Source organism: Macrosteles quadrilineatus, unplaced genomic scaffold, assembly GCF_028750875.1.
Source record: "Macrosteles quadrilineatus isolate MER2022 unplaced genomic scaffold, UCM_ALF_1.0 Scaffold_2__2_contigs__length_208266976, whole genome shotgun sequence".
Taxonomy (NCBI): domain Eukaryota; kingdom Metazoa; phylum Arthropoda; class Insecta; order Hemiptera; family Cicadellidae; genus Macrosteles; species Macrosteles quadrilineatus.
In genome coordinates, this window is record NW_026542595.1 from 182,599,216 (window position 1) to 182,621,921 (window position 22,706).

The following is a 22,706-nucleotide window of genomic DNA, read 5'->3' on the forward strand; positions in this document are numbered from 1 at the left end:
ATATCTGACATTTTATCAAAGTTTTTTTTTTCATTACCATTTACAAGACTTTCAATTTTTGAATGGAAAGGTTTTAAATGAAATCAATATGGTGTTAAATAAATGTAGTTACATAAATCTTAAAAAAAATTTGGATTATGTAAGCAGAATAAAATTGATGGTAGTGTTAATCTGTTAATTATGACAAGATTTTCTGGCTTTTGAAACTGCACAATTCTATAATTTTTAAATGTTTATAATCGTTTATGAGTTGAAGCAAATTCCAAAACTCTTTTTACAGTTTGTACACAAACAAAGCATAATAAAAATAAACCTATGTTTTGAGGTCTGTAACATAATTTTATATTAAGTCAGTTTAGGGAATGATTTGTTTCGTAGAACTAACGAAAACTATAGATATATAGGTCACCACTCGATATCTTATGATAGTATTATCTACCATGCGTTGAATTCTGAAACCCGATAAGTTTGTTAACAGTTCTTTGTCTAAATACATTAGTTTTATGACCTTTAATTTTGGCATTCAGATACAGTATTGAGCAGTTAACAAGCTCTTTTTGGCTTTTAAATATAAAATATGATGAAAAGGTTACAAGTAGGCCTACTATATTGATTTTTCTAGAGTCCTTGGGTAAATATAATAAATAGTTCAGCTCACAGATGGGAAAAACTCACAAACCTATTGTGATCCAATATTAGTAGCAATAGGCTATAATAATAATTCCAGGCCAATAGGCCCTACTGTAAATATAAGTTTTATCAATTTATGGGACTATTTAGTCATTTAACTTATTTAAGAAATAAATAAGAAAGTAGGCCCCTATTATACTAAATTTTGGATAGTGAAACAAGATCAACTTATATAAAATGCTAGATCGATCAATCTGCTGTCAGACTTAATTAATTGACAAATTCACACCTGTCACTCATGAAATTGACACAAACATGAGTGTTTATTGGTATGACATCGTCAGGCATATGGCGTACAACAATTTACAACTTACACTAAAGACCATATTTTACAGCAAAAAGTTATGTTTTTGAAAGTAAAAAAAAACTCATGTTAGTCTTATCCAAAAAGCTCATCCTATTGCGAGCAGGGTAAAGCAACTAAGTTAGTCATTTATAAAATAAATTAGTTGTTTAGTCCCTTCAGGCTACTTCTATTAACCAAATCAAATTTCCCTTAGCCTCTTTTTATTCTCAGTTAAAAATCAGTCTTGGGCACAGAAGTGCAAAATGAATGTGGAATGTTTATAAATAAAATCTTTTAATACTACCTACTGAGATAAAAAAAAATTAAAGAAATATGTTATCTTTGTAACTTAACCTAAACAGGAACTTAATTAGCTAGTTTATTAAGCAAAAAGAAAATAGTAAAATGCAAAGTCACACTTGACTATTTTCCTCTTAAACATCAGCCATTTGACTGTAAATATAAAAAAAAAAATACCGATTGGCTATTTGACTATGTACGCTAACTAGATTCGATAGGGAGGGGTGTGTTTTTTAGAATATATACTTTTTTAATACTCTTCAATGAAATGGCGACCATACAAAGTAGGTATTTTAAGCCAAGTATGAATGGACGTGAGTGTAGGGTGAGTGGCGCGATCTTGTAGTCTTGTAAGTGACTAAGGCTGACATATTCCTTACACAACTGTTAATTAGCCTGATAGCCCATCGGATTATAGGCTATATAGGAAAATATATTCCATTGATATTTAAAAATGCATTTATGTGGGCAATCATTAAAAAAAAACAATAAAACCATTCAAAATACCGGTATAAAAGACCTACGTCGATCTAATCTTCTGGGGCTGAAGAAAATTGACTGTATGAGTATTTGGATAAAACTCCATGTTCTGACGACACCTATAGAAACCTGTTAAAATTTTGGGCAGCTCTACTGTAGGGGACTGTGTTATGGGTGAGGATTTTCCTAAATATATGAGCCAGGTATCTCAATTAGCCAATAAAAATTATTTTAATTAGGGCAAACAATTACTTAATGTAATTTGATTTAAATGTTACCTGCTAACACTAAGCTAAAATGAAAACATAAAATTGTATGGTATTTCTACTTACGAGAATACAATGAGTATGACAGGTACCAGTTTATTTTACGATACCAATGTTTGCTGAAATTATATAAACCATAGTAAAGGAAGACTTGGACAAAATTGATCAGAAGTCCAGACACAAAAAATACTATAATCATTAAAAGATGAGAGATTGGAGACTTTTTTATATACATCAGAATGTTGTTCATGGTGCCCATCTGAAACAAAGAAGAATAGGCCTATGTAGTATAGCCTATATAAAAAAGGAAGATTGTAGTGCCACAGTTGCTTATTATTTTTACAAATGCCACATTATAACAAGAAGGTAAAGACTAACTGGTAATGGAGTCATAGTAATAAGAATTAAAATGACTACAGTAGGCCTACACTCCCTATTAACACGTTCAGTGCGAGGGGCGGGAATTCTCGCCCTGCGGTACCGGCGCCACTGGTGCGGGGCAGGAAATCACGTCCTTCACCAATGCCAACAACTGCTCAGCCATTGCCGGGGAACATTATAATTGTTGCCAGCCTGTAGCGTAGTATGCGAGCTTTATTTTGGTGTAGATATGGTACTAAACATTCCCGTAAAATCCCGTCTGGCAATGCTTTTGTCCCGTTTTCGGGGATTTTCTCTATTCAAGCCATATTACAAAGACTCTGATTATTGATCCAGGCAGTGCTGCTACCTTTGGGTGTATTAGTGAACTACGTCCACTTTCGGGGTAACGCAGAACAATCACCACTGCTCTTTTGTGTTTCGTCTTACTGAGATATTTCAAGCAATCGCTGATTCAGTTAGCGTGCCGGGGCTCCGCCCAGACCTCGCCGCAGTTTATGAGCGCCTGTGTAAAGGTTTTCAGCAGATATATACCAACCGAGGTTGGTGGGACTGAGACTACCTCGGTTGTACAGAGAATCTCGGATACTGTAACACGGAGGTCTCTTAGATTTTGATGTTAGGGGGTTACATTACCACATTAAGAAGTCATAAGATTTGTTTAGTTTATGTTTTAATAACAATGCATTGTGAATATTAAATGATCAATAATTGGTATTTCATGGAACATGTATTTAGGCTAAATCAAGGAGTGTCATTAAAAAAACAATACTGTAGCTGCTCAAACATGCTTAAGTATAAAAGTACGGTACGGTATTAATTTTAAGAAATCGCAAATTATACTTGCTATTTTTTACTTTAAACAGAAAAATTCCTAATTTTTAAACATTAGCCTATTATTGTTTTCCGACCGGAAATAAACAATATAAAAGTTATTTAGGCCTTAAGCGACCGGACAACCTGAAGGCTCGTGCAACCGGGGCTCGGAAAATCGAGAGTGTACATACTGTAGGCTACCTAAATAAGTAAAATAGTCACCCTTTAGTCATCAATATCCATGAAGAACATTAATTTGGAAAATTAACTGAAATTACCAGTCCCCTATAAAAAAAATGTTAATTTTACTTACTGTATAGGCCTACAGGTCAGCCGAAAATCTAACTTTTAATAGGCTGTAAGACAAGAAAATTAACGTTTCTTATTTGGAAATAGCATATAGCCTGCTTAAAACTTAGTGAAGTAGGCCTACACCAAAGTCCCGCTAACTGCCAAGTGAAACAAAGATTTCGATCACCATGAATAAATTTGTTGTATTTGTACTTTAAATGGAACTGGGAACTTTGGAATTAGCCTAAATTATCACCGACAACCTATGGCCGATCTTCTATTTATTAATGTTGTTCTCTTCTCAGTCCTCGTGTACTAACTTAAATGTTAAGAAGTAAGAGCCACAATCTAAAGTGGAAGATGACCATGGAAATCTTTGTGATCACAGAAGATTATCATCGATATGTACCGGTATGTTTTATTTAGCCTATTTATTTAAGGCCTATTTCAGTTTTATCCTAATTTATTTTACATTTCTACGAACAGCTCCATTTTGATACCTATTGATACAAATGATTGGTATTGATGTGTCTGCAATCGTGGGAGACAATAAGAGTGTTTTTGTGAATGTGAGAGCAATAACTTATATGAACATTTATACCGGTACAGTCATATACTAATTCTTGATTCTTGTTGTGAAAGTTGTTAAAAATTTAGGAATGAAGTAAATTTGTAGGCTTAAGGTAGGCCTAAGTTAAATGTTGTGCCTTGTTCGTCATTATCATTAACTAAGGATGCTAATCTAAGCTTAATGTCACCGCGCACCGGAAAAGAGGTTGGCACTCTAATTCAAAAGTCACAGAACAGAAAATTAAGTTATTTAAATCAAATTAAAGGGTACAGTTTTTTAACTGGGCAGATGCTAACTTATTTAACGAATGGAACCATCAAATTGAAAATATCGTTTAGTATGATAATCGTTTTAATATTCTTACTAACTTATTTCAATTATAAAATTAAACTGTCATAAGTTAACATAGGTAACCAATCTTGCTGATTGTGAAAAAATCGAATGAAGGTTTACTAAGTTAATCAAATCGATAGTTTCAATCGGTATTAGCATAGCTCAGTTAAGAAACTGTACACCCCAAATGATCCTTTTATCTGATAAGGTTATTTGTGGAACTGTAGCATAACCCAAAATTCAAAGTTTCAGTAGGGGGTAACTTAGACAAACCCTCAACTTGCATCTAAGTTAGGGCCTAGGCCTATTAATTTCGGCGAGAATGATAATGAGCCAAACAGTAATTGTCACTATATATTCTTTCACTAAGCACAAAGGACAATTTGACCTAAATGTATGCCTAATCTAAAAATAGCTTTAAACTTGGGGATGATATGTGGAATTTGTGCTTACCTATGCGTGATTCAGAGAAAGTAAAGACGTAGGCTATTTTTATCCTTTCAAATAGATAATCAGACTAACAAATCACATAGTGGATCATCTAAAACTGTTATTGTAATTTCATTTCATTACTGCGCACTTAAAACTTTATACTGACTGAATGAACCCCTAAAGGTAGTAAGTAGTTATTTTATTCTAGATGAAAAAAAAACAACAAAGATAAGCAACAGCACCACTACAGACTCAACAGAATTTCAGACCAGAATTCACAATTCAATTCTGAGACAGACGATTTTATAAGGCCCGTAGAAAAAGCTGCAACGTGATTTTATATCTAGCGACAGTGTAAGAAATTTCGCCATAGAGTAAAAGTAATATTTTGCAGCTTAAGAACAGTTTGATCATAGGTTAAGATTAAACTATAGATAAATATATAAATACTATCATAGACTAACCAACACAAGTAGACTTCTCATCCCATTGTAAATTTTGAAGCTCGTTTTTCATGTCTAGTTCATGTACGCCACACTGGGCGCGACACTAGACGAAATTTAGTTTCTATTATTTTAGGGTTAATTTCTTGATTTGTGCTTTACTGTTTGGTTAAATAACTAGGGGACAATTTATTGTTTATGATTAGATCGTATTATTTGGTTAAACGAGGTTTTAAATGACTGTATTAACGGGAAACAAATTGTAAACAAAACACGACCTCTAACATAAACCGTACAGAACTAACAATAAAATTGTCTTCAGCTGTTCCATTAGGATGAGAAATCTACTAAGGGAGTATGTTTTATCTATGATACTATCTTGTGTTGGTTAGCCTTTGGCTGGATTCAGTTGGGGACGGATCAACTTTCGAGGACAATCCAGAGGCTTGTTTTATGAGTGTTTTATGTTGGTGACGTGGAGTGCTAGTGTCGAAAGAATGGTATTATCTTATTTTAGGGGTAATTTGACGATTTGTGCTCAGAGGTTGTTAGTAATAGCTAAATCGGTTTGGTTTATTTTGTTATAACAATCCCTTTACTTACGACATTCAGGAAGACACACAGATGATATGACTGTTACACTCCTGGTGCCGTTGAAGAATCCTATACTCGGCCTGATGGACATCTTAAACGCCATACGACAGCCGTTTATACCACACAGCTCTTTAATAAACTGCCAAGGGTTGTGTTGTGAGGCTCTTACGTAATAAGAAATTTAATCATACCGAAATGGTTAACAAGTAAAGGCTTTCTACAAAGTATTCCTACAAGAATTTTTAGATAATAAGACCAAATTGTATTATAGACTGACTGTGGTGTATTTTGGCATTAACGACGGCTATTTAATTAACAGGCCTTCCTTAAGGCGGAAAATGCTGCTCAGGGGTTTTTTTGTCGGAGATCCTCGGTCTAGTCGCAAAAGGCTGTTGATGTCTACGGTTCGGTATGTACCCCTGTACAATGCAGAAGTGTGGCACTTAAAAAAGGCGGTACAGGATGCTAATGCTGCTCGCCCATGTGCAGCATCAGGCAGCACTCAGGATATCTACCTACCGAAAAGTGTCTGAACCCACCGTCTGGTGTCAACGATAATTCAACATTGACAAAACTCAATGATTGTTGGCTACCCCAGATTAATGACTAAAATAAACTTACTCAGTGCACCACGAGCTTTGACGGAAAAGATCTTACCTACTGCGACAAAGTGAGAAACTTAGGACTCATAATGAACAAACATTTGAATATTGGTCTGACCAAGCAAATTCCACTTGTAACAGGGTTTTTGGGGCTATTCACACCATCAAACGTTTCGCAGAATACCTTCCACTGAACTTGAAAATCATGTTAGTAAAAACTCTCATCTTGACTCATTTCAACTAGGTACTGTGATGTGGTGTCAATGACATTACTAATGAGGTTTCTTGCAGACTTCAGCGAGCGCAGAATTCCTGTATCAGATTCATATTTGGCCTTTTCACACCGGCGTACTGGACGTACTGTACGTTTGGTACGTTTGGACGATATGACCATGTCATTCCCTATTTTAACCTGCTTTCATTGATGAGGCTAAATGAACTTAGGGAATTTCACACCCTCCGTCTTCTACACTCCATTATCAACAATAAAATTCCTAAGTATTTATCAGATAACTACCATTTCATTTCTGACATCAGCACCCGTTCCACTCGTAGAGGCTCTCTTCTTTTATCTACACCAATTCACCGGTCAACAGTTTTTAATAAATCTTTCTTAGTATCTGCGATTCGAATGTGGAATTTTCTTCCTGACCATATAACATCCATAGAGAACCGTGCAAGGTTTGGGGCAGAGATAAAATCTATGATTTTGAGCAGCAGGCATGAATGAGTCTCTGGCGCTGATGTGGCGGGTTGTTGGCGGCTTGTGTGAATGAACTTTTTGGATTTAAATTTAATTTCAACATGTTTATAATATGGTACTTTGGATTATTTAATTTTATTTATAAAGTGGATAGTTTTATTTATGTTTTAGAGGTTAAGTGGTAGAGAGGACTTGCTAGTCCTAACTTCGCCTCTTAAATAAAGACATTTTTCATTTCATTTCATAATTCTTTACCTCGTTGCCTGGTGGTCGCTTGGAGTCATCGCCGTAAAAATTTTGCCGGTGGGGAGGAAGGAAATATATTCTGACTTTATTAATCTATTGTCTGAGCTTGAAGTTATGTGGCAAATAATTCCAGGTCCGTCAACTCCAACAGAACGGAGGAGTTTTTAGTGAGCAGTCTGATCAACTCAAAAGTCTCATGCTACAGGCTGGCTACCTGTGTGCGTAAACATTTTCCCTCCTCTCACTAAAATCTGGGGTTATCGAATGCATTCAAGAAATCCATCTTTTCATTCATATTAAGCTTTTTAAATTACTCAGAACAGAAGTGGATTCAGATGTGTATGACGCTTGTGTCTTTCTACATTTCACTTCGAAGCGAACATTAGACTATGGTGTCTATAGATATAAGTTCTAAAGAAATAAAACCCAATAATTTGTCTACATAAATAAAATCAAGGGACAAAAAATATTCATTGAATGCAATATGTGATACGATACTTAATTTTCATTGACCATAGTACTTATACGATAGTGGTGTAACTAAAACTATATATTAAAAGAAGACTGACAAAATTAAAACTAGCTTCAACACTTTTAGAACAATATAATTAATAGGTTTTTATTTTAAATCCTGTGTCACACAATCTTCAATTCACACCTTTCAAGCAATGCATTGAATTTACCCTGACTCTTGTTTATTTTAAAACTATTTTTTGTAGAGTATGTATAAAAAATTAGACAGAGAATGCATTACGTTTAACAAATAATTGTCCAAAGCACTCACTGTAAAGCAAACTTATACAGATATTCAAACAAATAGTTGGAAACAAATGTGATATTCCCAAGAACATGTTCAAGTTATCTTGGAATTTAATAACAAACTTGCAGCGTCGTTAACTTTTATGCACCCAAAAACTTTAAAGTATTCCATGCACGACTGCAACTTTACAAGTAATATGCCCATTAGAGCAATTCTATTTCTGCTTTACTAAAATGTATATAAATATTTTTACCTACGACCGTTTTTTAAAGTAGCCATTTCAGTTCAGTTCTTAGAATTGAAAAGTTTCACTTAACAGCTGTTTACTTTCATATCAGCATAGTTTCATTTCATATCAGCATAGTTTTTCTCATATCAACACAGGTAACGGACCAATGAGGTTCAAGTATTGAGAGAAAAGCATTAAAATTGTAATGCTTCGAACGTCAACTAATCAGCTGATCAGCTGATCAGTTGACCAATTTAATTGTTGATCCAACTTGTTCCTGTTGATACTCGCGTATTCTTAACCTAAGTTTGTGGAAGTTAAAGGAAGGGAGATTAAACTGATTTAATAATGTCAGTTATGGAAAGTGAAGTTGACGAGATGGAAATGAGAGAACAAACTGTTTATAATATTCTATAATATTCGATGCTGAGATCTAACTGTAAATTAACTGTTTCACTATAATCATTCAGTTGTCAAAAATAAAATGCAAAATTTTCCTAATTGTACCTGATGCAGTATTTATGGTAAGAATGCTGCTAGCAGAACACATTCCCTGAAAAAGGTAACGTATTTTTTAACGAAGTTTTACAAACACGTAATTACAGGAAATCAGCTGATTCAGGGCTGGTTTAACCCATACGCAAACTACGCGGCCGCATATGGCGCCACGAAAAAGTGGCGCCGTGGCGCCAACGGAACATTTTTTTACGTGAACAACGTAATTTTGTTTATTTTTGCTCAGAGTTCAAGTATTCAAAGCACCACAATAAAGGCATTTATTCTGTTTGTACGAACAGCACAGCACTTGAAAATTTTGTATATTTGTACAGCACTACAACTCAAGGACTCAATGCCATTTGCAGTTTCGATTTGAACTGAGCTGACGCTCGGCAGTCGGCAGCGTCAGCGCCAGCGCGGCACATATGGGTTTCATTTCACGAATCACGCCTCTTTCACACGAAGCGGCGCGCGCCGTACGGCGTCCGCCGCGCGGCGCTGCGCCGGACAAGCGTGTGTCTTCACACTAGTAGACGGTTTCGTGCGGCGCGCGCCGTACGGCACTCCTAAATATTTATTATTTTCTGTTCAGTTGTGGCTTTTAAATGAATACTCCACTTAAAAAGTTCAAATAAAATGAATAGGCTAATTTTAAATATAATAAACTAGTACACCTATTGCTCGAATTTGAGCAATTGCAAAATATTAAAGGAGTTTTTTTACGAATAATTGTCACAATTTCCGTTGACGTGTGAGAGTCAACTCAAAGATAATGTAACCAACCACTCCACTCCAGTTATCGAAACTGGAAACGAACTCACTCTGAAAACGAACGCTCACTCCACTCCATCTATCGAAACTGAAAACGAAAACTCTTGTGTATCATGTGTGTACTATGAACAGCTGTAATTAATACAAATTATTTGTCTGTTTACCTAACAAAATCTTATCTTCATAAGATATACATTGGGATTTTGATGGCCTGAGGGGCAAAGCCCGAGGACTTTTACTACAGGAATTGGTGAAAGGGGGTGTGTAACACAACAAATACTTAATTTTGACACATCGTTTGTAGAAATCCGTCCATTATTAACGGAGGAGTAATATTTCGTAGAAATCGCCTTCACGTATTAAGTATAAGTATTCGTCATAACTGAAAATATTGTATTCTAGAAGTTTAAAAAAATGTTTTATTGCGTAAAAATTACTAAATTATTAATTTAATACTAATTATTCTCCTCTAGTTATTAAAGGAAAAATTTTGTTTTAATACTTTAAGTTGCCCGATTTTCATGGGATGAACATAAAAATATATGTTGTGTAATAACTTAACATATATTATTTTCGATATATAATTTCTTAATTAACTGTTGCACCCTCTTGGTCAGGTAGTTTGCCTAAATTGAGACAGCGTAGGGGTTGAGCCGTGCGGCGCGCGCCGCACCGTGTGGAGGCTCCAATAAGAACCAATGCACCTTCACCGAATCGTCCGGCGTGGACGCCGCGCGGCGCTGTCGTCCGGCTCAAGGTGCATCCGGCGGTAACTCGCGCGCCGTGCGGCGAATTCGCCGCGCGGCGCGCGCCGGACATAGTGTGAAAGGACTCATATACTCCCATAGCCCTACGCCGGATCCGACACGATCCGGACACGATAGAATACGGCAATGACGTAGGTATTTATTTATTTATTTTCCAAGGAAAGATTAAAACAAGCAGCTGATCACAAACGGCAAACATTACGTCATTGCCGTCTTCTATCGTGACGTCATGCTTGACGAGCATTACATTACGGCCTGTTTTTTAGTGTGTCGTGTCCTTGGTTTTGCTATAGTTTATATGATGAGTAAAAGTGTATAAATATCACATTTCTGCGAATAATTAACAGCCTTTTATTGCTAGTTAGTATTCTTCTACCTAAACTTATAAAAAAATTATACCCAAAATTATTGGGAAAAAATTCACAAATACGGTTAAGTTATGTTCATGGGTTTGGGGGGGGGGAATTCTAAGTGGCGCTGATTCGGGTGTTCGCTTAACTCTGAAAATGTCCTAGAACCGGCCCTGAGCTGATTATACAATAAGTCGTTGCATCACTTTCCTTTCATTGGCACTGACAATAAATGAAAACATAACCTCTTTAAGAAGTAATGAGTAGTGATTTTTTGTAATTAAAAACCAGATTGTTAGTAATTAAAAAACTGTCGTAGGTAAAGTAGTGTACGCAACTCGCGTTAATAGTCTTTACGACACTCGTAGAAGTTTTTAAAGCACTCGCCAAGACTCGTGCCTTAAATTTTCTACTCGTGTCGTAAAGACTAACTTAACGCAATCCTTGCGTAAACTACTATTCTATTATATTAGTATAAAAAGGAATGGTTTCTGTATGTCTTTGTGAGTTAGATTCAATTTAAAGCAAAATATACTGACCGATTCGGCTTACTACCATTACCACACAAAGATTTATAAATAAAATAATTTAAATTAATTTCACCTATTAATGCAGACAACAGCATATTTTTCCATATATCTGGTTATAGAACTGTATACCGAACGTTCTACGAGTCATGCAAGTTTCTTACGTAATATAAATACAAATATGAATATTTGTTAAGACAATTCCTACTTAGGTAAATTAAACGAAAAATTAAGGTTACATTTTTTATTTTTTACTCAAGTATATAAGAAATTGTTATTAATATTATTGAAATTTAAGACTCACAGAAAGATTAGCTGTTTTATCTAGGCTATTTCAAAAGTATTAGAATGCCTACTTTGCGTGAAATCTGATCCCAATTGCTTTGCCTTATCACTATTTGATTTTGAGCCGCAATTGTGCAGCTAGCTAAAAATGAGATTTGATTGAAATAGACAAAATTAAAAATAACTAATTGAATTTTACATTTTATTTTATGATTAAAAACTTTAATTATATTTAGTTCCATTTGTTTAAAAATTTAAAACAAAAACATTAGTTTAAAGACTTAAATGCTTCACAAATTGATCAATTTTTAAAAACTGTGTAATACATTTTTAAATAGTTTACATCGTAAACAACGCCTAAAAGTCACATTGTCATATTTCATATTATTTATAAAATGGATTTAAATAATAACTCATATTATTTAAAATTACTATAAAAAATCATTTTGGTTAGAAAATATCATAAAATAATGTCAGACAACTACAACGAGGAAAACATCGAGGTTCCAACTTTTAAAACAACGTCCGGCTAATACCGTCCACGCGGAAGTCATGTTTTCGGAAAGTCTAGTAGCGAGGGTGTGGATAGCCCGATGTTTTCAGTCCCCGTATGGAACATGCCCGCGTTTTTCACAGCGTTTCCATAGCAACCCTAGCATCGATTACCTTACTCAGTTGTGCTCTGTAGTTTGTGCGCGCAGGTTGCGCCGCGATCTTTCCGGATTACAAATTCTCTAAAAATCTCATAGGTAAGTTATATTTTAGGTTATTACTCATTTGCAGTCTCGTAGACACCTAAGGGATGAAAAACATCCATAGTTTGTGTCCAAAGAGAGTCAGAGGGCTGATTGCAAATGGGGTTGTTTGGCTCATCAATGGTATTTGGTAGTGGTGAATAAGATGAGTGTAATGTTGTTATATGGGGATATCACAGGTTGTTAGGTGGAATTTACAGTTTGTATTTATACAAATTATTGATTGTACCATGACAAATATAGTGTGATAATTGTATATGGGTTAGTGGGGTTGTGTAAGTTAGGCTCATCTCCCGGTTCAACAGAACATGATACATTAGGATTTTCAATTTAGTATTCATATGAGTATGATTTATGGATGCAGTTTTACAGATAAAAACAGTACATTACAAAATATGTATGACAGAGTTATGGAATACGAAGGAAGTGTAAATATACAGTTCAAACCTTAGGCCTACTAACAGATAATCACACTGCATAGCTAGAAATGAATGAGTAATATTAAATATATTCAATAAAGGGGGTTCCTTCTTGGTTGATATCTAATATTTCAAATTTTGAAGGGTGTCAGACGTAATATTAAAACATTTTGCAAAAAGTAGAAAACCCCTGAAAGCCATCACGGTTCATCCCCGTACAATTTTTAATTTTGAGTGTAATACATCGAAAACGCTTCATGCCGAAAGAGACTTGCTACCTTAAAAATATGTAGGTATCAATAAATGTCAAACCAGCCCCATTCACTATACAGGAATCTAATACATAAAATATAGTTAACCTATACACTTTTGCTTCACAATCTTCGTACAATATTAATGGTGTAAAAACTTAAAATTATGTGTACAAACATTAGTTTAAATTGGTACGAGTTGTAAAATTTTTAATTTATGGCGTTACCTCGAGTAACGATCAGTGTATTTATTTCTGAATGTGCCACAATATAATTGTTTAAACAAAATAAATATATAAACATATAACAATGGAAATAAACAATAACTGCAATTGAAGCAGTATCCAATCTGCACTAGGCAATACAAAGACAAAATAAAGAGATATATCTGACTTTATTATGTGATAAAAGCTATTAAGTGTTAATCTGTTGGCTGGGATATGTTTTAACATTGATAATTAAATTGGGCAACCTAAAAGAATCACTGTGGTTCTTCGTACTGCTCTATATACTTGTATGAATGAGATTTACACCATTTTGAAGGGCATTTTGAATATTGGTTTTATTGGAAACTGTAGTCTAAAATTTTTTTTTTTTGCTTATCAATTAGACGAATCGTCAATGCAGACAAATTCACATTGCTCAAAAAATCCTTATTTGCTTATGAGTATGTCAGAACCATCCAGTTACTATACTATGCTATGACATAGAGAATCACGATTGGGAATTGGTGGGTTTTAAAATCTTGCACCAAACCACTAGACCAACCTCGGACGTGTTTTAGATAAGGTTTTAATACCATACAAATTTCAGATAGATTTAAGCATTCATTTAATGACATTAATCGTATGAGTACTTAACAATTATAAATAATCTCATTTTAAAATTGATCTATACCGAAGTAGGGCAAATTCGTTGATACAATGCCTCATGTAAATGAACAATCCTGTCATCACTGTAAGTTTAGTCTGATGATGAAATATTATTGGTTCACATTAGACCTAAATAAAATAGTGTTATTTTTTTAAATACCAAGCAAGTTGAGCTGCTGAATTGGCTAGTCCGTGGCTAATTTTGAACGTCACTTAATTTTAAACAGTCTTAAAGTTGTTGACTTCAATTCAATCCAATACAATATTAGTGTAAGCGGATTTGCCTGTTCAAAAGCAGGACTTCGTTGAAATTATTTAATTGAATACAAATTTTTGAGTTTGAATATTCAAATTTCTAAAACTGAAATTTACAAAATACATTGTGAGAAGTTTTGTTTTATATTGCTGTAAATCATTATTACAATATTTTGAACGCGATTTAAATTATCAAATGTTTGCAAACTACAAAGGTTTAATTTTAAACGATCAAACGTTCTTGTCTGGTTGTGTTGCCATCCGTTGATTTAGATGCTAGGTAAAAATGAGCCTTATAGAATACTGTACATCTAAAAATATTTTTGCTATAAAACAAATTGTTCTGTAGTCCTAATGATAAATCATAGGCTGATTTTCCAATGCCTTGGTCAATACCAAATACCTCCAACCCCTAGGTTTATACACTATAGTACTATCTTTTGAATGAGTCGCCCATCAACGAATGATTTTTGTTTTCAAGTTAGTTCTTTCTAGAGTAATTAAATCTATTACTATTTACTAATCTCAAGATCTTTCTGTAGGTAAAAAATAGCGTTTTTTTCATAAAAATAATGTATTTTTGTAATAATAATACGAATTTGAGAGAAGAGAGCTACAGTATATACAATACAGTTAAACCGCCACTCTGGCATTTCTGGAAAGGAAGTTCTAAGCTGTATCCAATTTAACTTTGGCCGGCTTCCAAATATTTGCCATTTACTCAAGACGTAATTTACTGGAAACATAATTCAAACATGAGAAATTGAAAAAGTTTAGTTACTTTTACGAATAAAATAAAATAATAGAAATGCTCTAAAATGGAAATACACATCTCCTCAGAGGTAAAAAAAAATATTTTGGAATTTCATTTAATTATTTGGTACCTAAGTGTATAGCTTTTTAGAGAATACACAGTGTGTTTTCCTTTTTACAATAAGCTTATTTTTGGTTTTAATCTTTCTTCTCATATCAAGTATTCTTTAAGATAGTGTTCGTCTATCTCGATAGGTGTATATACGTGGGGGTGTGAAAGAGAGAAATTATTTCGTAAGGTGTGATTTGCTTCAATACTTTACCTATTTTGGTTGTGTCTATGTTCTTTTTGCAGTATAATATTTAAGAATGTGTTTGAGGCAATGTTAAAAAGTTATTCCGATAATTTGTTTTAGCTATTTAAGTGGCAAGAGGTTGAATAATTTTGATACGACTGTCACGGGGATTCATCATCTTAGCGAATTTCCCATATAGAGAATAAGCTATTACCGTAGGTCTCATGGTACTTAATCGTTTTGAGGTCTTCAGAGGCCAAAAACACCATCCGTTAAAATTAATATATATGCGTGTGTGTCCGTTAGCACAACTCGAAAAATTATCCGATTTTAATGAACTTTGGCGTAAGCCTACACTTATATGAACGAGTTCGCGAACCAGCTTGATCGGACTATGGGAACGGGGGTTTTATGGTAAAAATTGAATTTTCCAATTTTTACCCTAAAAACATAAAGCTTTACACAACACCTCTTGTTTGCAATATTACAGATATGACGATCGTAAAGCCATTGTTTTAACAATTTCGTTTTATAGATATTATGCAACTTAATTTTCTCTCATTGGGAAATCATTGATGTCTATTCAATTTGCAGTTGCAAAGGAGTATGAAATGCAAGTAAGCATATCATCTACATTCGTTAGAACTCAAGACGTTATTCGTTATTACTCAGAACCTTTTGATAGCTGCAACGGTTAACTCTTAAGACGATTTCTGTTTAATAAAGAAATTGCGATTTCGTTACTTTTAACGTAAAAGATTTTAGCGCTCAAAAGCATTTTAATGGAAACGGATAGAGAAAAGCAAACTTCCTGGAATGAAAAGCATTTGATGCGAACTCAACAAAAGATTAAACGGCTCTGGCCTTTGATTTGAAATGAAATGACTCTTCATATTTATATTTTGAAAACTAAAGTAAATCTTTGTGAATATTATCGATTAGAGTGTTATATTTGTGCATGTGTAAATTATTTTTAAGGATTTAAAAACTAATCTATTTACTTTGCAACTATATTTTGGTTGGATTATACTTTACATATCTGTGCATACAACACGTTCATACATTTTAAATGTCTGTACATTTCTACGTCTATAAATTTTATATTGTATATGGCTATACACTATGCATATATGCATTTTTATTTAACACGTCCATACCCTGCACTACATCTAATTAGCCTACTTTGGATATTACGAAACAATAAAAAATATACTGTATTAAGTTATATATTTTTATCATAATCACACGCTTTTCAAATGTCAATTTTGAACATAGTTCAGAGAAATTATGTGAGAGAAGACATAAGATAAATTAATTCCGGATCCTATTATTTTATTTCTATCAGTTCATCATTATTTTCACACCCCAGTGTGGTATGATGTATAGTCTAGTGATTCTTTTCCCTACAGTTACCTGACAAAGCAAGCTTTCTTGCACTGATTATAGCACGCAAAGTAGTTGATCGCTGCATTTACTTACCTTTTTCGCACTCATTTTACTTTGTTGCACTCCAGTATTCCAAACCAACAAGACAAGACAGTGTGTTTTGGGAAGCAATGTACGCTTGAAAATAAGTTGGCAACACTTAAAGATACTAGGATTCGAGCGGCAACCGCGGCAACGACGTATTTTGCGCTTTTACACAAATGGCTATTTCGGAAAACGACGCGCATCTAGGTATGCACTTCAAACTGAATAATATTCAGTTTGATAATATCCTAATAATGTATTAGTTTGATAATAATATCCTAATATTCAAATGGGAGAAATGGTCCGGTCTACAGAAACTGATTGCAGTCAGTAACAAAGCTACAGACATCATCTGATCCAATTCTAAAGTCACACATATAATATGTTACTGACTGCAATCAGTTTCTGTAGACCGGACCATTTCTCCCCTAATGTAATAGCCTCTTCTGAAGATAGCGGCAGTTTGTGTATGGCAACGTCGCACCGGCCGGCCATAGAATAACAAACGTGTATAAATACACGAACGTTGCGCAGGGACTCCATTACGAATAAGTACAACAGCTGTTTCCATAGGCCGGTAATGCGGCGTTGCCACATTTACGGGAGGTAAATTTTATGCAGCCTTGTGTAATGGAAGGGGTCGAATATTGTAAAGAGGAAGTGTTTGGCAATGTTGTGTGAGTAGGCTGGTAGTGTTGTTAAACAATAACTTGTTGTGCTGACCTACTGAAGGCTGTTGCTTTAAGTAGGCCAGTGCACTTGATCAAGGGGTCAGTTTTTGTGTGGAGTGGTTTGTGTGGTGCACCGGAGGACAGGGTCCTGCTGGGGGACCTGGAGCCCAAGGCCCTTGGCCTTGGGTCCAGGTAAGACAATGTAAACGGTTTTCAAAATTGGGGTTTAGAGTCTTTTCCAAATTGGGGGTTAAGCTACTAACTGATTTATACAGTTCCAGTCTACTCTACCTTTTTGATTGTTAGTTTAGCTTTGTGTTCTTTGTGTTGTTTTGAGTAATTAATAAAGTTAGGTTTTGTAAGCGAGTGCTGAGTTTCATTCCTGAGCTACGTCACCCAAAGTAACAGTAGGTATTCCAAGAGGAATACGACCGTTACACTTGTATAAGGGGATGCTAATGACCAAAGAAAGCTGGGTTCAGTTTCGAATAATAAAATCTACTGACTTTTCTTAGGAGCAAACACAAGTTCGCACCTTCGATGACCTATTTCATTCTGCAGAACTATATTTCACAGCAGACCGTTTGGAGATATCTTTGAATAAAACCTTTTAATAGATATATTAGTAGGCCTAAAACGTACATTTTACAGATTATTCACAATAACAATAATCGATACAATAACCATAATCAGTTTACTTCTTGAGTGTTTTCGAGGTTACCCTTGAGATTATCAAGAGAGCACAATAACTTTCTTGTAGATTTGGTCTTCAGTACACCTAAGAGAAATTAACTAAAGAAACTCGATAACTAGTGTAAAGTAAGTTAAAAAAGTTGAATTCAACAAAACATACATTTAAGAAGAGAGTGCATTTTTATAATGACCGGAGAGTTGAGGGGCGTTACTTATGCAAAGTAGGTTCACAGTTGGAGCACGTGACTTTGGTACAAAGTTCCGTCGCTACTTCGCTAATTTTACTCTGCAAAAATGTTCTGGAATTCCTAAAGTCATTATGGACGAGAAACATAGTTGAGTTTTCTAAGTTAAAACCTATTACCGTGTCGGGTCTCTTAACGAACAACGACATTTATAACTACAATTTGATATTTTAGGAAAAAAATTTAACGAGCTATTGTACTATGAAGTACCTAGATTAAAAATAGCCTGCTCCGAATAGATTTTTCATTTTGTTTGGATCAGCTAAAGACAAAATTTGTATTTCTTCTGTCAGGCTTACGTTTGGTCCTTGGTTTCTTTACTGTAAAAAAATTAATTAAATCGAACGTTTGATCTATAATCAAATGCACGTCCTATGGTGTATCAACCAAAGATTTAAGCTCAAGTAATAAAATATGCCCCTCAAGTTAGATAAAAAACTAACAGTGAACTTTTGCGTGCTCTTAAGTTGCCGCCATAAAACTCATATACACTATACAGCAAACTTCAGAACTTCCCATGGTATCAGAAGTCTACATTCACGTTTTAAAGTCGTCGGTAGTTTATTCTAAGTTTCTTCACCATCATCATCATACATGAATAGCCTGTTTATGGAAGTTTTTCATTCAAGGTGTGGCCGTCTTTAGGGTATCATAACAAGTATAACGATAGAAAGCAATGTTCTCGGAAGACCCTAGATATTTTTTTTTGTGATTTTTTATATTTATTTGTCCTATGAAGTCTGTTTATAGGGGAGAAAATCGTATTACTTTTATATCATAACATACTCGTAAAAAATAATAAAACTGTTTGACAGTTAATTTGCAAGGTGCAATCCTACTTTGTTTTAGAGTAGTCAAAGCTTTGGGATTCAAACAAGTAGAAATCATGCAAATAAGCTCATCACTGAGCTAGAGATAACCTGAGGCAGAAGTGAAAGAGAGGATTTCGAGACGTTGGCTGCCATTTGTACTAAGGGATAAGGTACATTGTACTGAGTATATTTGAACTAGGGGAATAGAAAATTGTGTGATTGTATGAACAATCATACATAAATGAAATGATTCCTCTAGTTAGCACTAATAACAACATTTTCATCGTCTCGATTTTCAAGCAAGGTTTCCGTTCCAGAGCTACCTCCAATTGTAGTTATAGTTCAGTAATAGCTATAAATACCCCCGCCGCAGCAAACCTGCAGACAGCAAATTTCTACTTGTCTGATTACATAATTACTAAAATATTTACATAAATAAGACATATTTATTCCCAATTTAAATAACATTATATTCAACGAGTGCTTAGGTTTGCTGCTACGGGGAATGTAAACAGTGTTTTTGACCAAACGTCAATAGTATAGGATGAAATAAATAAATTTGCCAAATTTGGTCAACATATTATATCCATAAACAAGTAAACTACAAAAGTTTTCATTTTCTCCATAAGAATAACATGGGAATTTTAAATTTGTACTTTTTTTGAATTTTCTCCGTAACCATTAGGCATACAACAATGCTTCAATACACTAAATTATTTATTTTTTAAGCTCTACAAAATGGTTGGGAAAGAAATTCAAAAATTGTATGTTTTTAGGTTAAAAATGGGAAAAACCCTTTTTACCCCATAAAACCCCCATAAACCCCCGTTCTCATAATCCGATCATGCTGGTTCACGAACTCCTTCGAATAAATGTATGTTTACACGTTTAAACCAAATTTCATCCCTCAAAACGAAAAAGTAAATCGGTCCCGGGTCCAGGTCTTACCAAGAGACCTACGGTAATAGCTTATTCCCTATATGGGAAATTCGCTAAAATAAGCAAACCTTTGGGGAAAACATTTCCAAACTGCGTTTTGGAATCCTTAAGCAGTTATAAAATGTAACAACACACAATCAGTAGCATTTTACACGCAGCACACATTACTTTACACACCTTATTTTGGTTTTCCACACATTATCAAATCTAACTGTAAATTGAAATTCATGGTTCATTTTCTGTCTGTTGAAATAAAAATAAGCACAATGGGTGCATTGAAAACCCCGCATCGTCATGTTGAAAACAGACAAATACGCTTGAGCTCATAAAATGTGCACATAAATAATGTAAATCTGTTGTGACATCGGAAACCTTTTAGAAAGCATTGTTGGATGTAGTGTGTTTAACGAAGTTTAGGAAAATAACCATACGTTGTTGGCAAGAAATGAATACATCTTTATAAAATCTGTTTGTAATTTATCAGTTAATTGTTTGTTTTGGTGTTATCTATTTTAACGTTTCTCAACCTATAGGAGTAAAATCGGCATTTACCTACGACTGTTTTTTAAAGTAGCAATTTCAGTTCAGTTCTTAGAATTGAAAAGTTTCACTTAACAGCTGTTTACTTTCATATCAGCATAGTTTCATTTCATATCAGCATAGTTTTTCTCATAACAACACGGGTAATGGACCAATGAGGTTCAAGGATTGAGAGAAAAGAAGTACAATTGTAATACTTCGAACGTCAACAAATCAGCTGATCAGCTGATCAGTTGACAATTTTAATTGTTGATCCGGCTTGTTCCTGTTGATACTCGCGTATTCTTAACCTAAGTTGGTGGAAGTTTAATGAAGGTTGATTTTAAAATATCAGTTAGTGAAAGTGATGTTGACGAGATAGAAATGAGTATTTCAACTGAGTAACATACAAATAGATAGTTGAAATAGTTTCAAGGCTACAAGCAAGAAACAAAATAACAACGAATTGCTAGCTATATAAACCAAACATAAAAATGTCTTTTTAACTTTTCGTTAGATGATCCACGAGGAGAATAAATATATGAAATGGGATCATTTCAAATTCAATTTTTCAAGCTTATGTAACTAGATAGTTGATTGTCATGATTGTCGAGAGGTAATTGTGCTCAACTCCATATCTGAAAGCTGCTGGTTCAATCCCGAATGGGATTAATTCCAGACAAAGTCCAATTTCACAACATCCACAACTTTTAAGGAGTGCTAAAAACAACAGGTCGACATGAGATAGTTAAAGACTAGGGTTTGGGCCGCCCCCTTACAAGCGTAGGTAAACACACCATTGCTGTTGAAAAATACGGAAAGATTAAATAATTTATGAGTATTATATCGATAAGTGTTGTTGTGAATAACATATCTATCAACATTAAATTGATATGATTGCTAAAGCATCTGTTACAGTTACACATGTTCTTTTAAAGAGATTTTCAGACAGTCGCATGTTATTCAATACTATTGCTGCTGTGAGTAGGTCAGTGAAGGTGTTACCACTGAATTATTGATAGCCACTCGTGTAAATAAAAGCAAGAACAGACTGCTGAATCAATACAGAATAGCCTTACTTTAAATTGAGTTAGTAAGTATAGTGTTCGTCTAGTACCTAGAGGGACGTCGATTCTGCTTAGAAAATCAAGGGGCTTGTATTGTCACATTTTGGTCCTGGTTAAATAAATAACTGACAGTCAAAAGCAATGCTCCATTAGGTCATGCCTTTCCATTATACTCATTCTGTACCCATATCCAGAATGCGTTAAGTACAGAAAGTTTTAGTTAAGTAATTATTTGGGCATAAGAAAACTGTCATTAAAAATATAGAATAATTAATGTTTTGGAATGTTTCAAAGGGATCGGTTTTTGCTATGTGTCACATTTTACCTACGTAATTTATCATACGAACAGGATTGAAATTTAAAGGTGCCAATCATTTATTAACACGTGGTTTTGTATTTAAATTACTGAACTTATTCTCAACGGACTCATGATGCTGTATTTTAGGCTAATAAGTTCTACTATTATACGAATAAAATAAAATATTGTCCGGCACTATTCTGTATAATTTGACCTAATAATTTTACTATATACAAAAATGGTAAATACCTTTTTACATAAACAAGATTATGTCAGGGCTCAATAATAACAGGTTTAACAGGTCGAAATTGACAACTAATGAAACATTTTAAATCTAACAATTTCAAATTTGTAAATGATCACAGAAGGGTAAATTCCTTGAATAGTGTTGGAGAGTGTTTTAATTTTTATTTTAGCAGACTCTGTATCTAAGACATCAATAATAATGGGGAACAAAGAACAAATTGACTTGACCTCAACATTTAGTATAACACTCGCGTCATAAGAGCTCGGAGGCCCCAAGTTACGTGTTATGGCCAAAGTTTAGCCAATATCCGACATCTGTTATACCAAAATCACGTTTCCATTCTTTGTTCCTGTATCGGAGTTTACTTATTTTACTTTTTCTTTAAGTGCGGTTTATCACAAATCTATTTTCGTGAGTTTTAAAAAAAATACAATTCACGCTGAATAATTTCGCAACATCCCATGTTGGGCATCTTTTGTAACAAAATTTGTTTTAGCTATTTTTCATACACTTGTTGTAGTTG

The 22,706-nt window shown here is 34.2% G+C and overlaps 2 protein-coding genes across 3 annotated transcripts in view; one reads left to right on the forward strand and one right to left on the reverse strand.

Moving 5' to 3' along the window:
- LOC128986509 (1-acyl-sn-glycerol-3-phosphate acyltransferase gamma-like) overlaps nucleotides 1-5,075 on the reverse strand; it is a 114,753-nt gene extending 109,678 nt beyond the window's left edge. For both annotated transcript variants that reach the window (XR_008490133.1, XM_054406913.1), the window contains exons 1-2: nucleotides 4,868-5,075; nucleotides 2,089-2,281 (exon numbers count right to left, since the gene is read on the reverse strand). Coding sequence is in view for 1 of the 2 variants with exons in the window: in XM_054406913.1 (XP_054262888.1) it covers nucleotides 2,089-2,281 (193 nt within the window). In the remaining variant the exon portion in view is untranslated. The remainder of the gene's footprint in view (nucleotides 1-2,088; nucleotides 2,282-4,867) is intronic.
- A 7,228-nt stretch (nucleotides 5,076-12,303) lies between these two features.
- Nucleotides 12,304-22,706, forward strand: part of LOC128987626 (thrombospondin type-1 domain-containing protein 7A-like) — a 268,164-nt gene continuing 257,761 nt past the window's right edge. The window contains exon 1 of the mRNA XM_054408575.1: nucleotides 12,304-12,370. The gene's annotated coding sequence lies outside the window, so the exon portion shown is untranslated. The remainder of the gene's footprint in view (nucleotides 12,371-22,706) is intronic.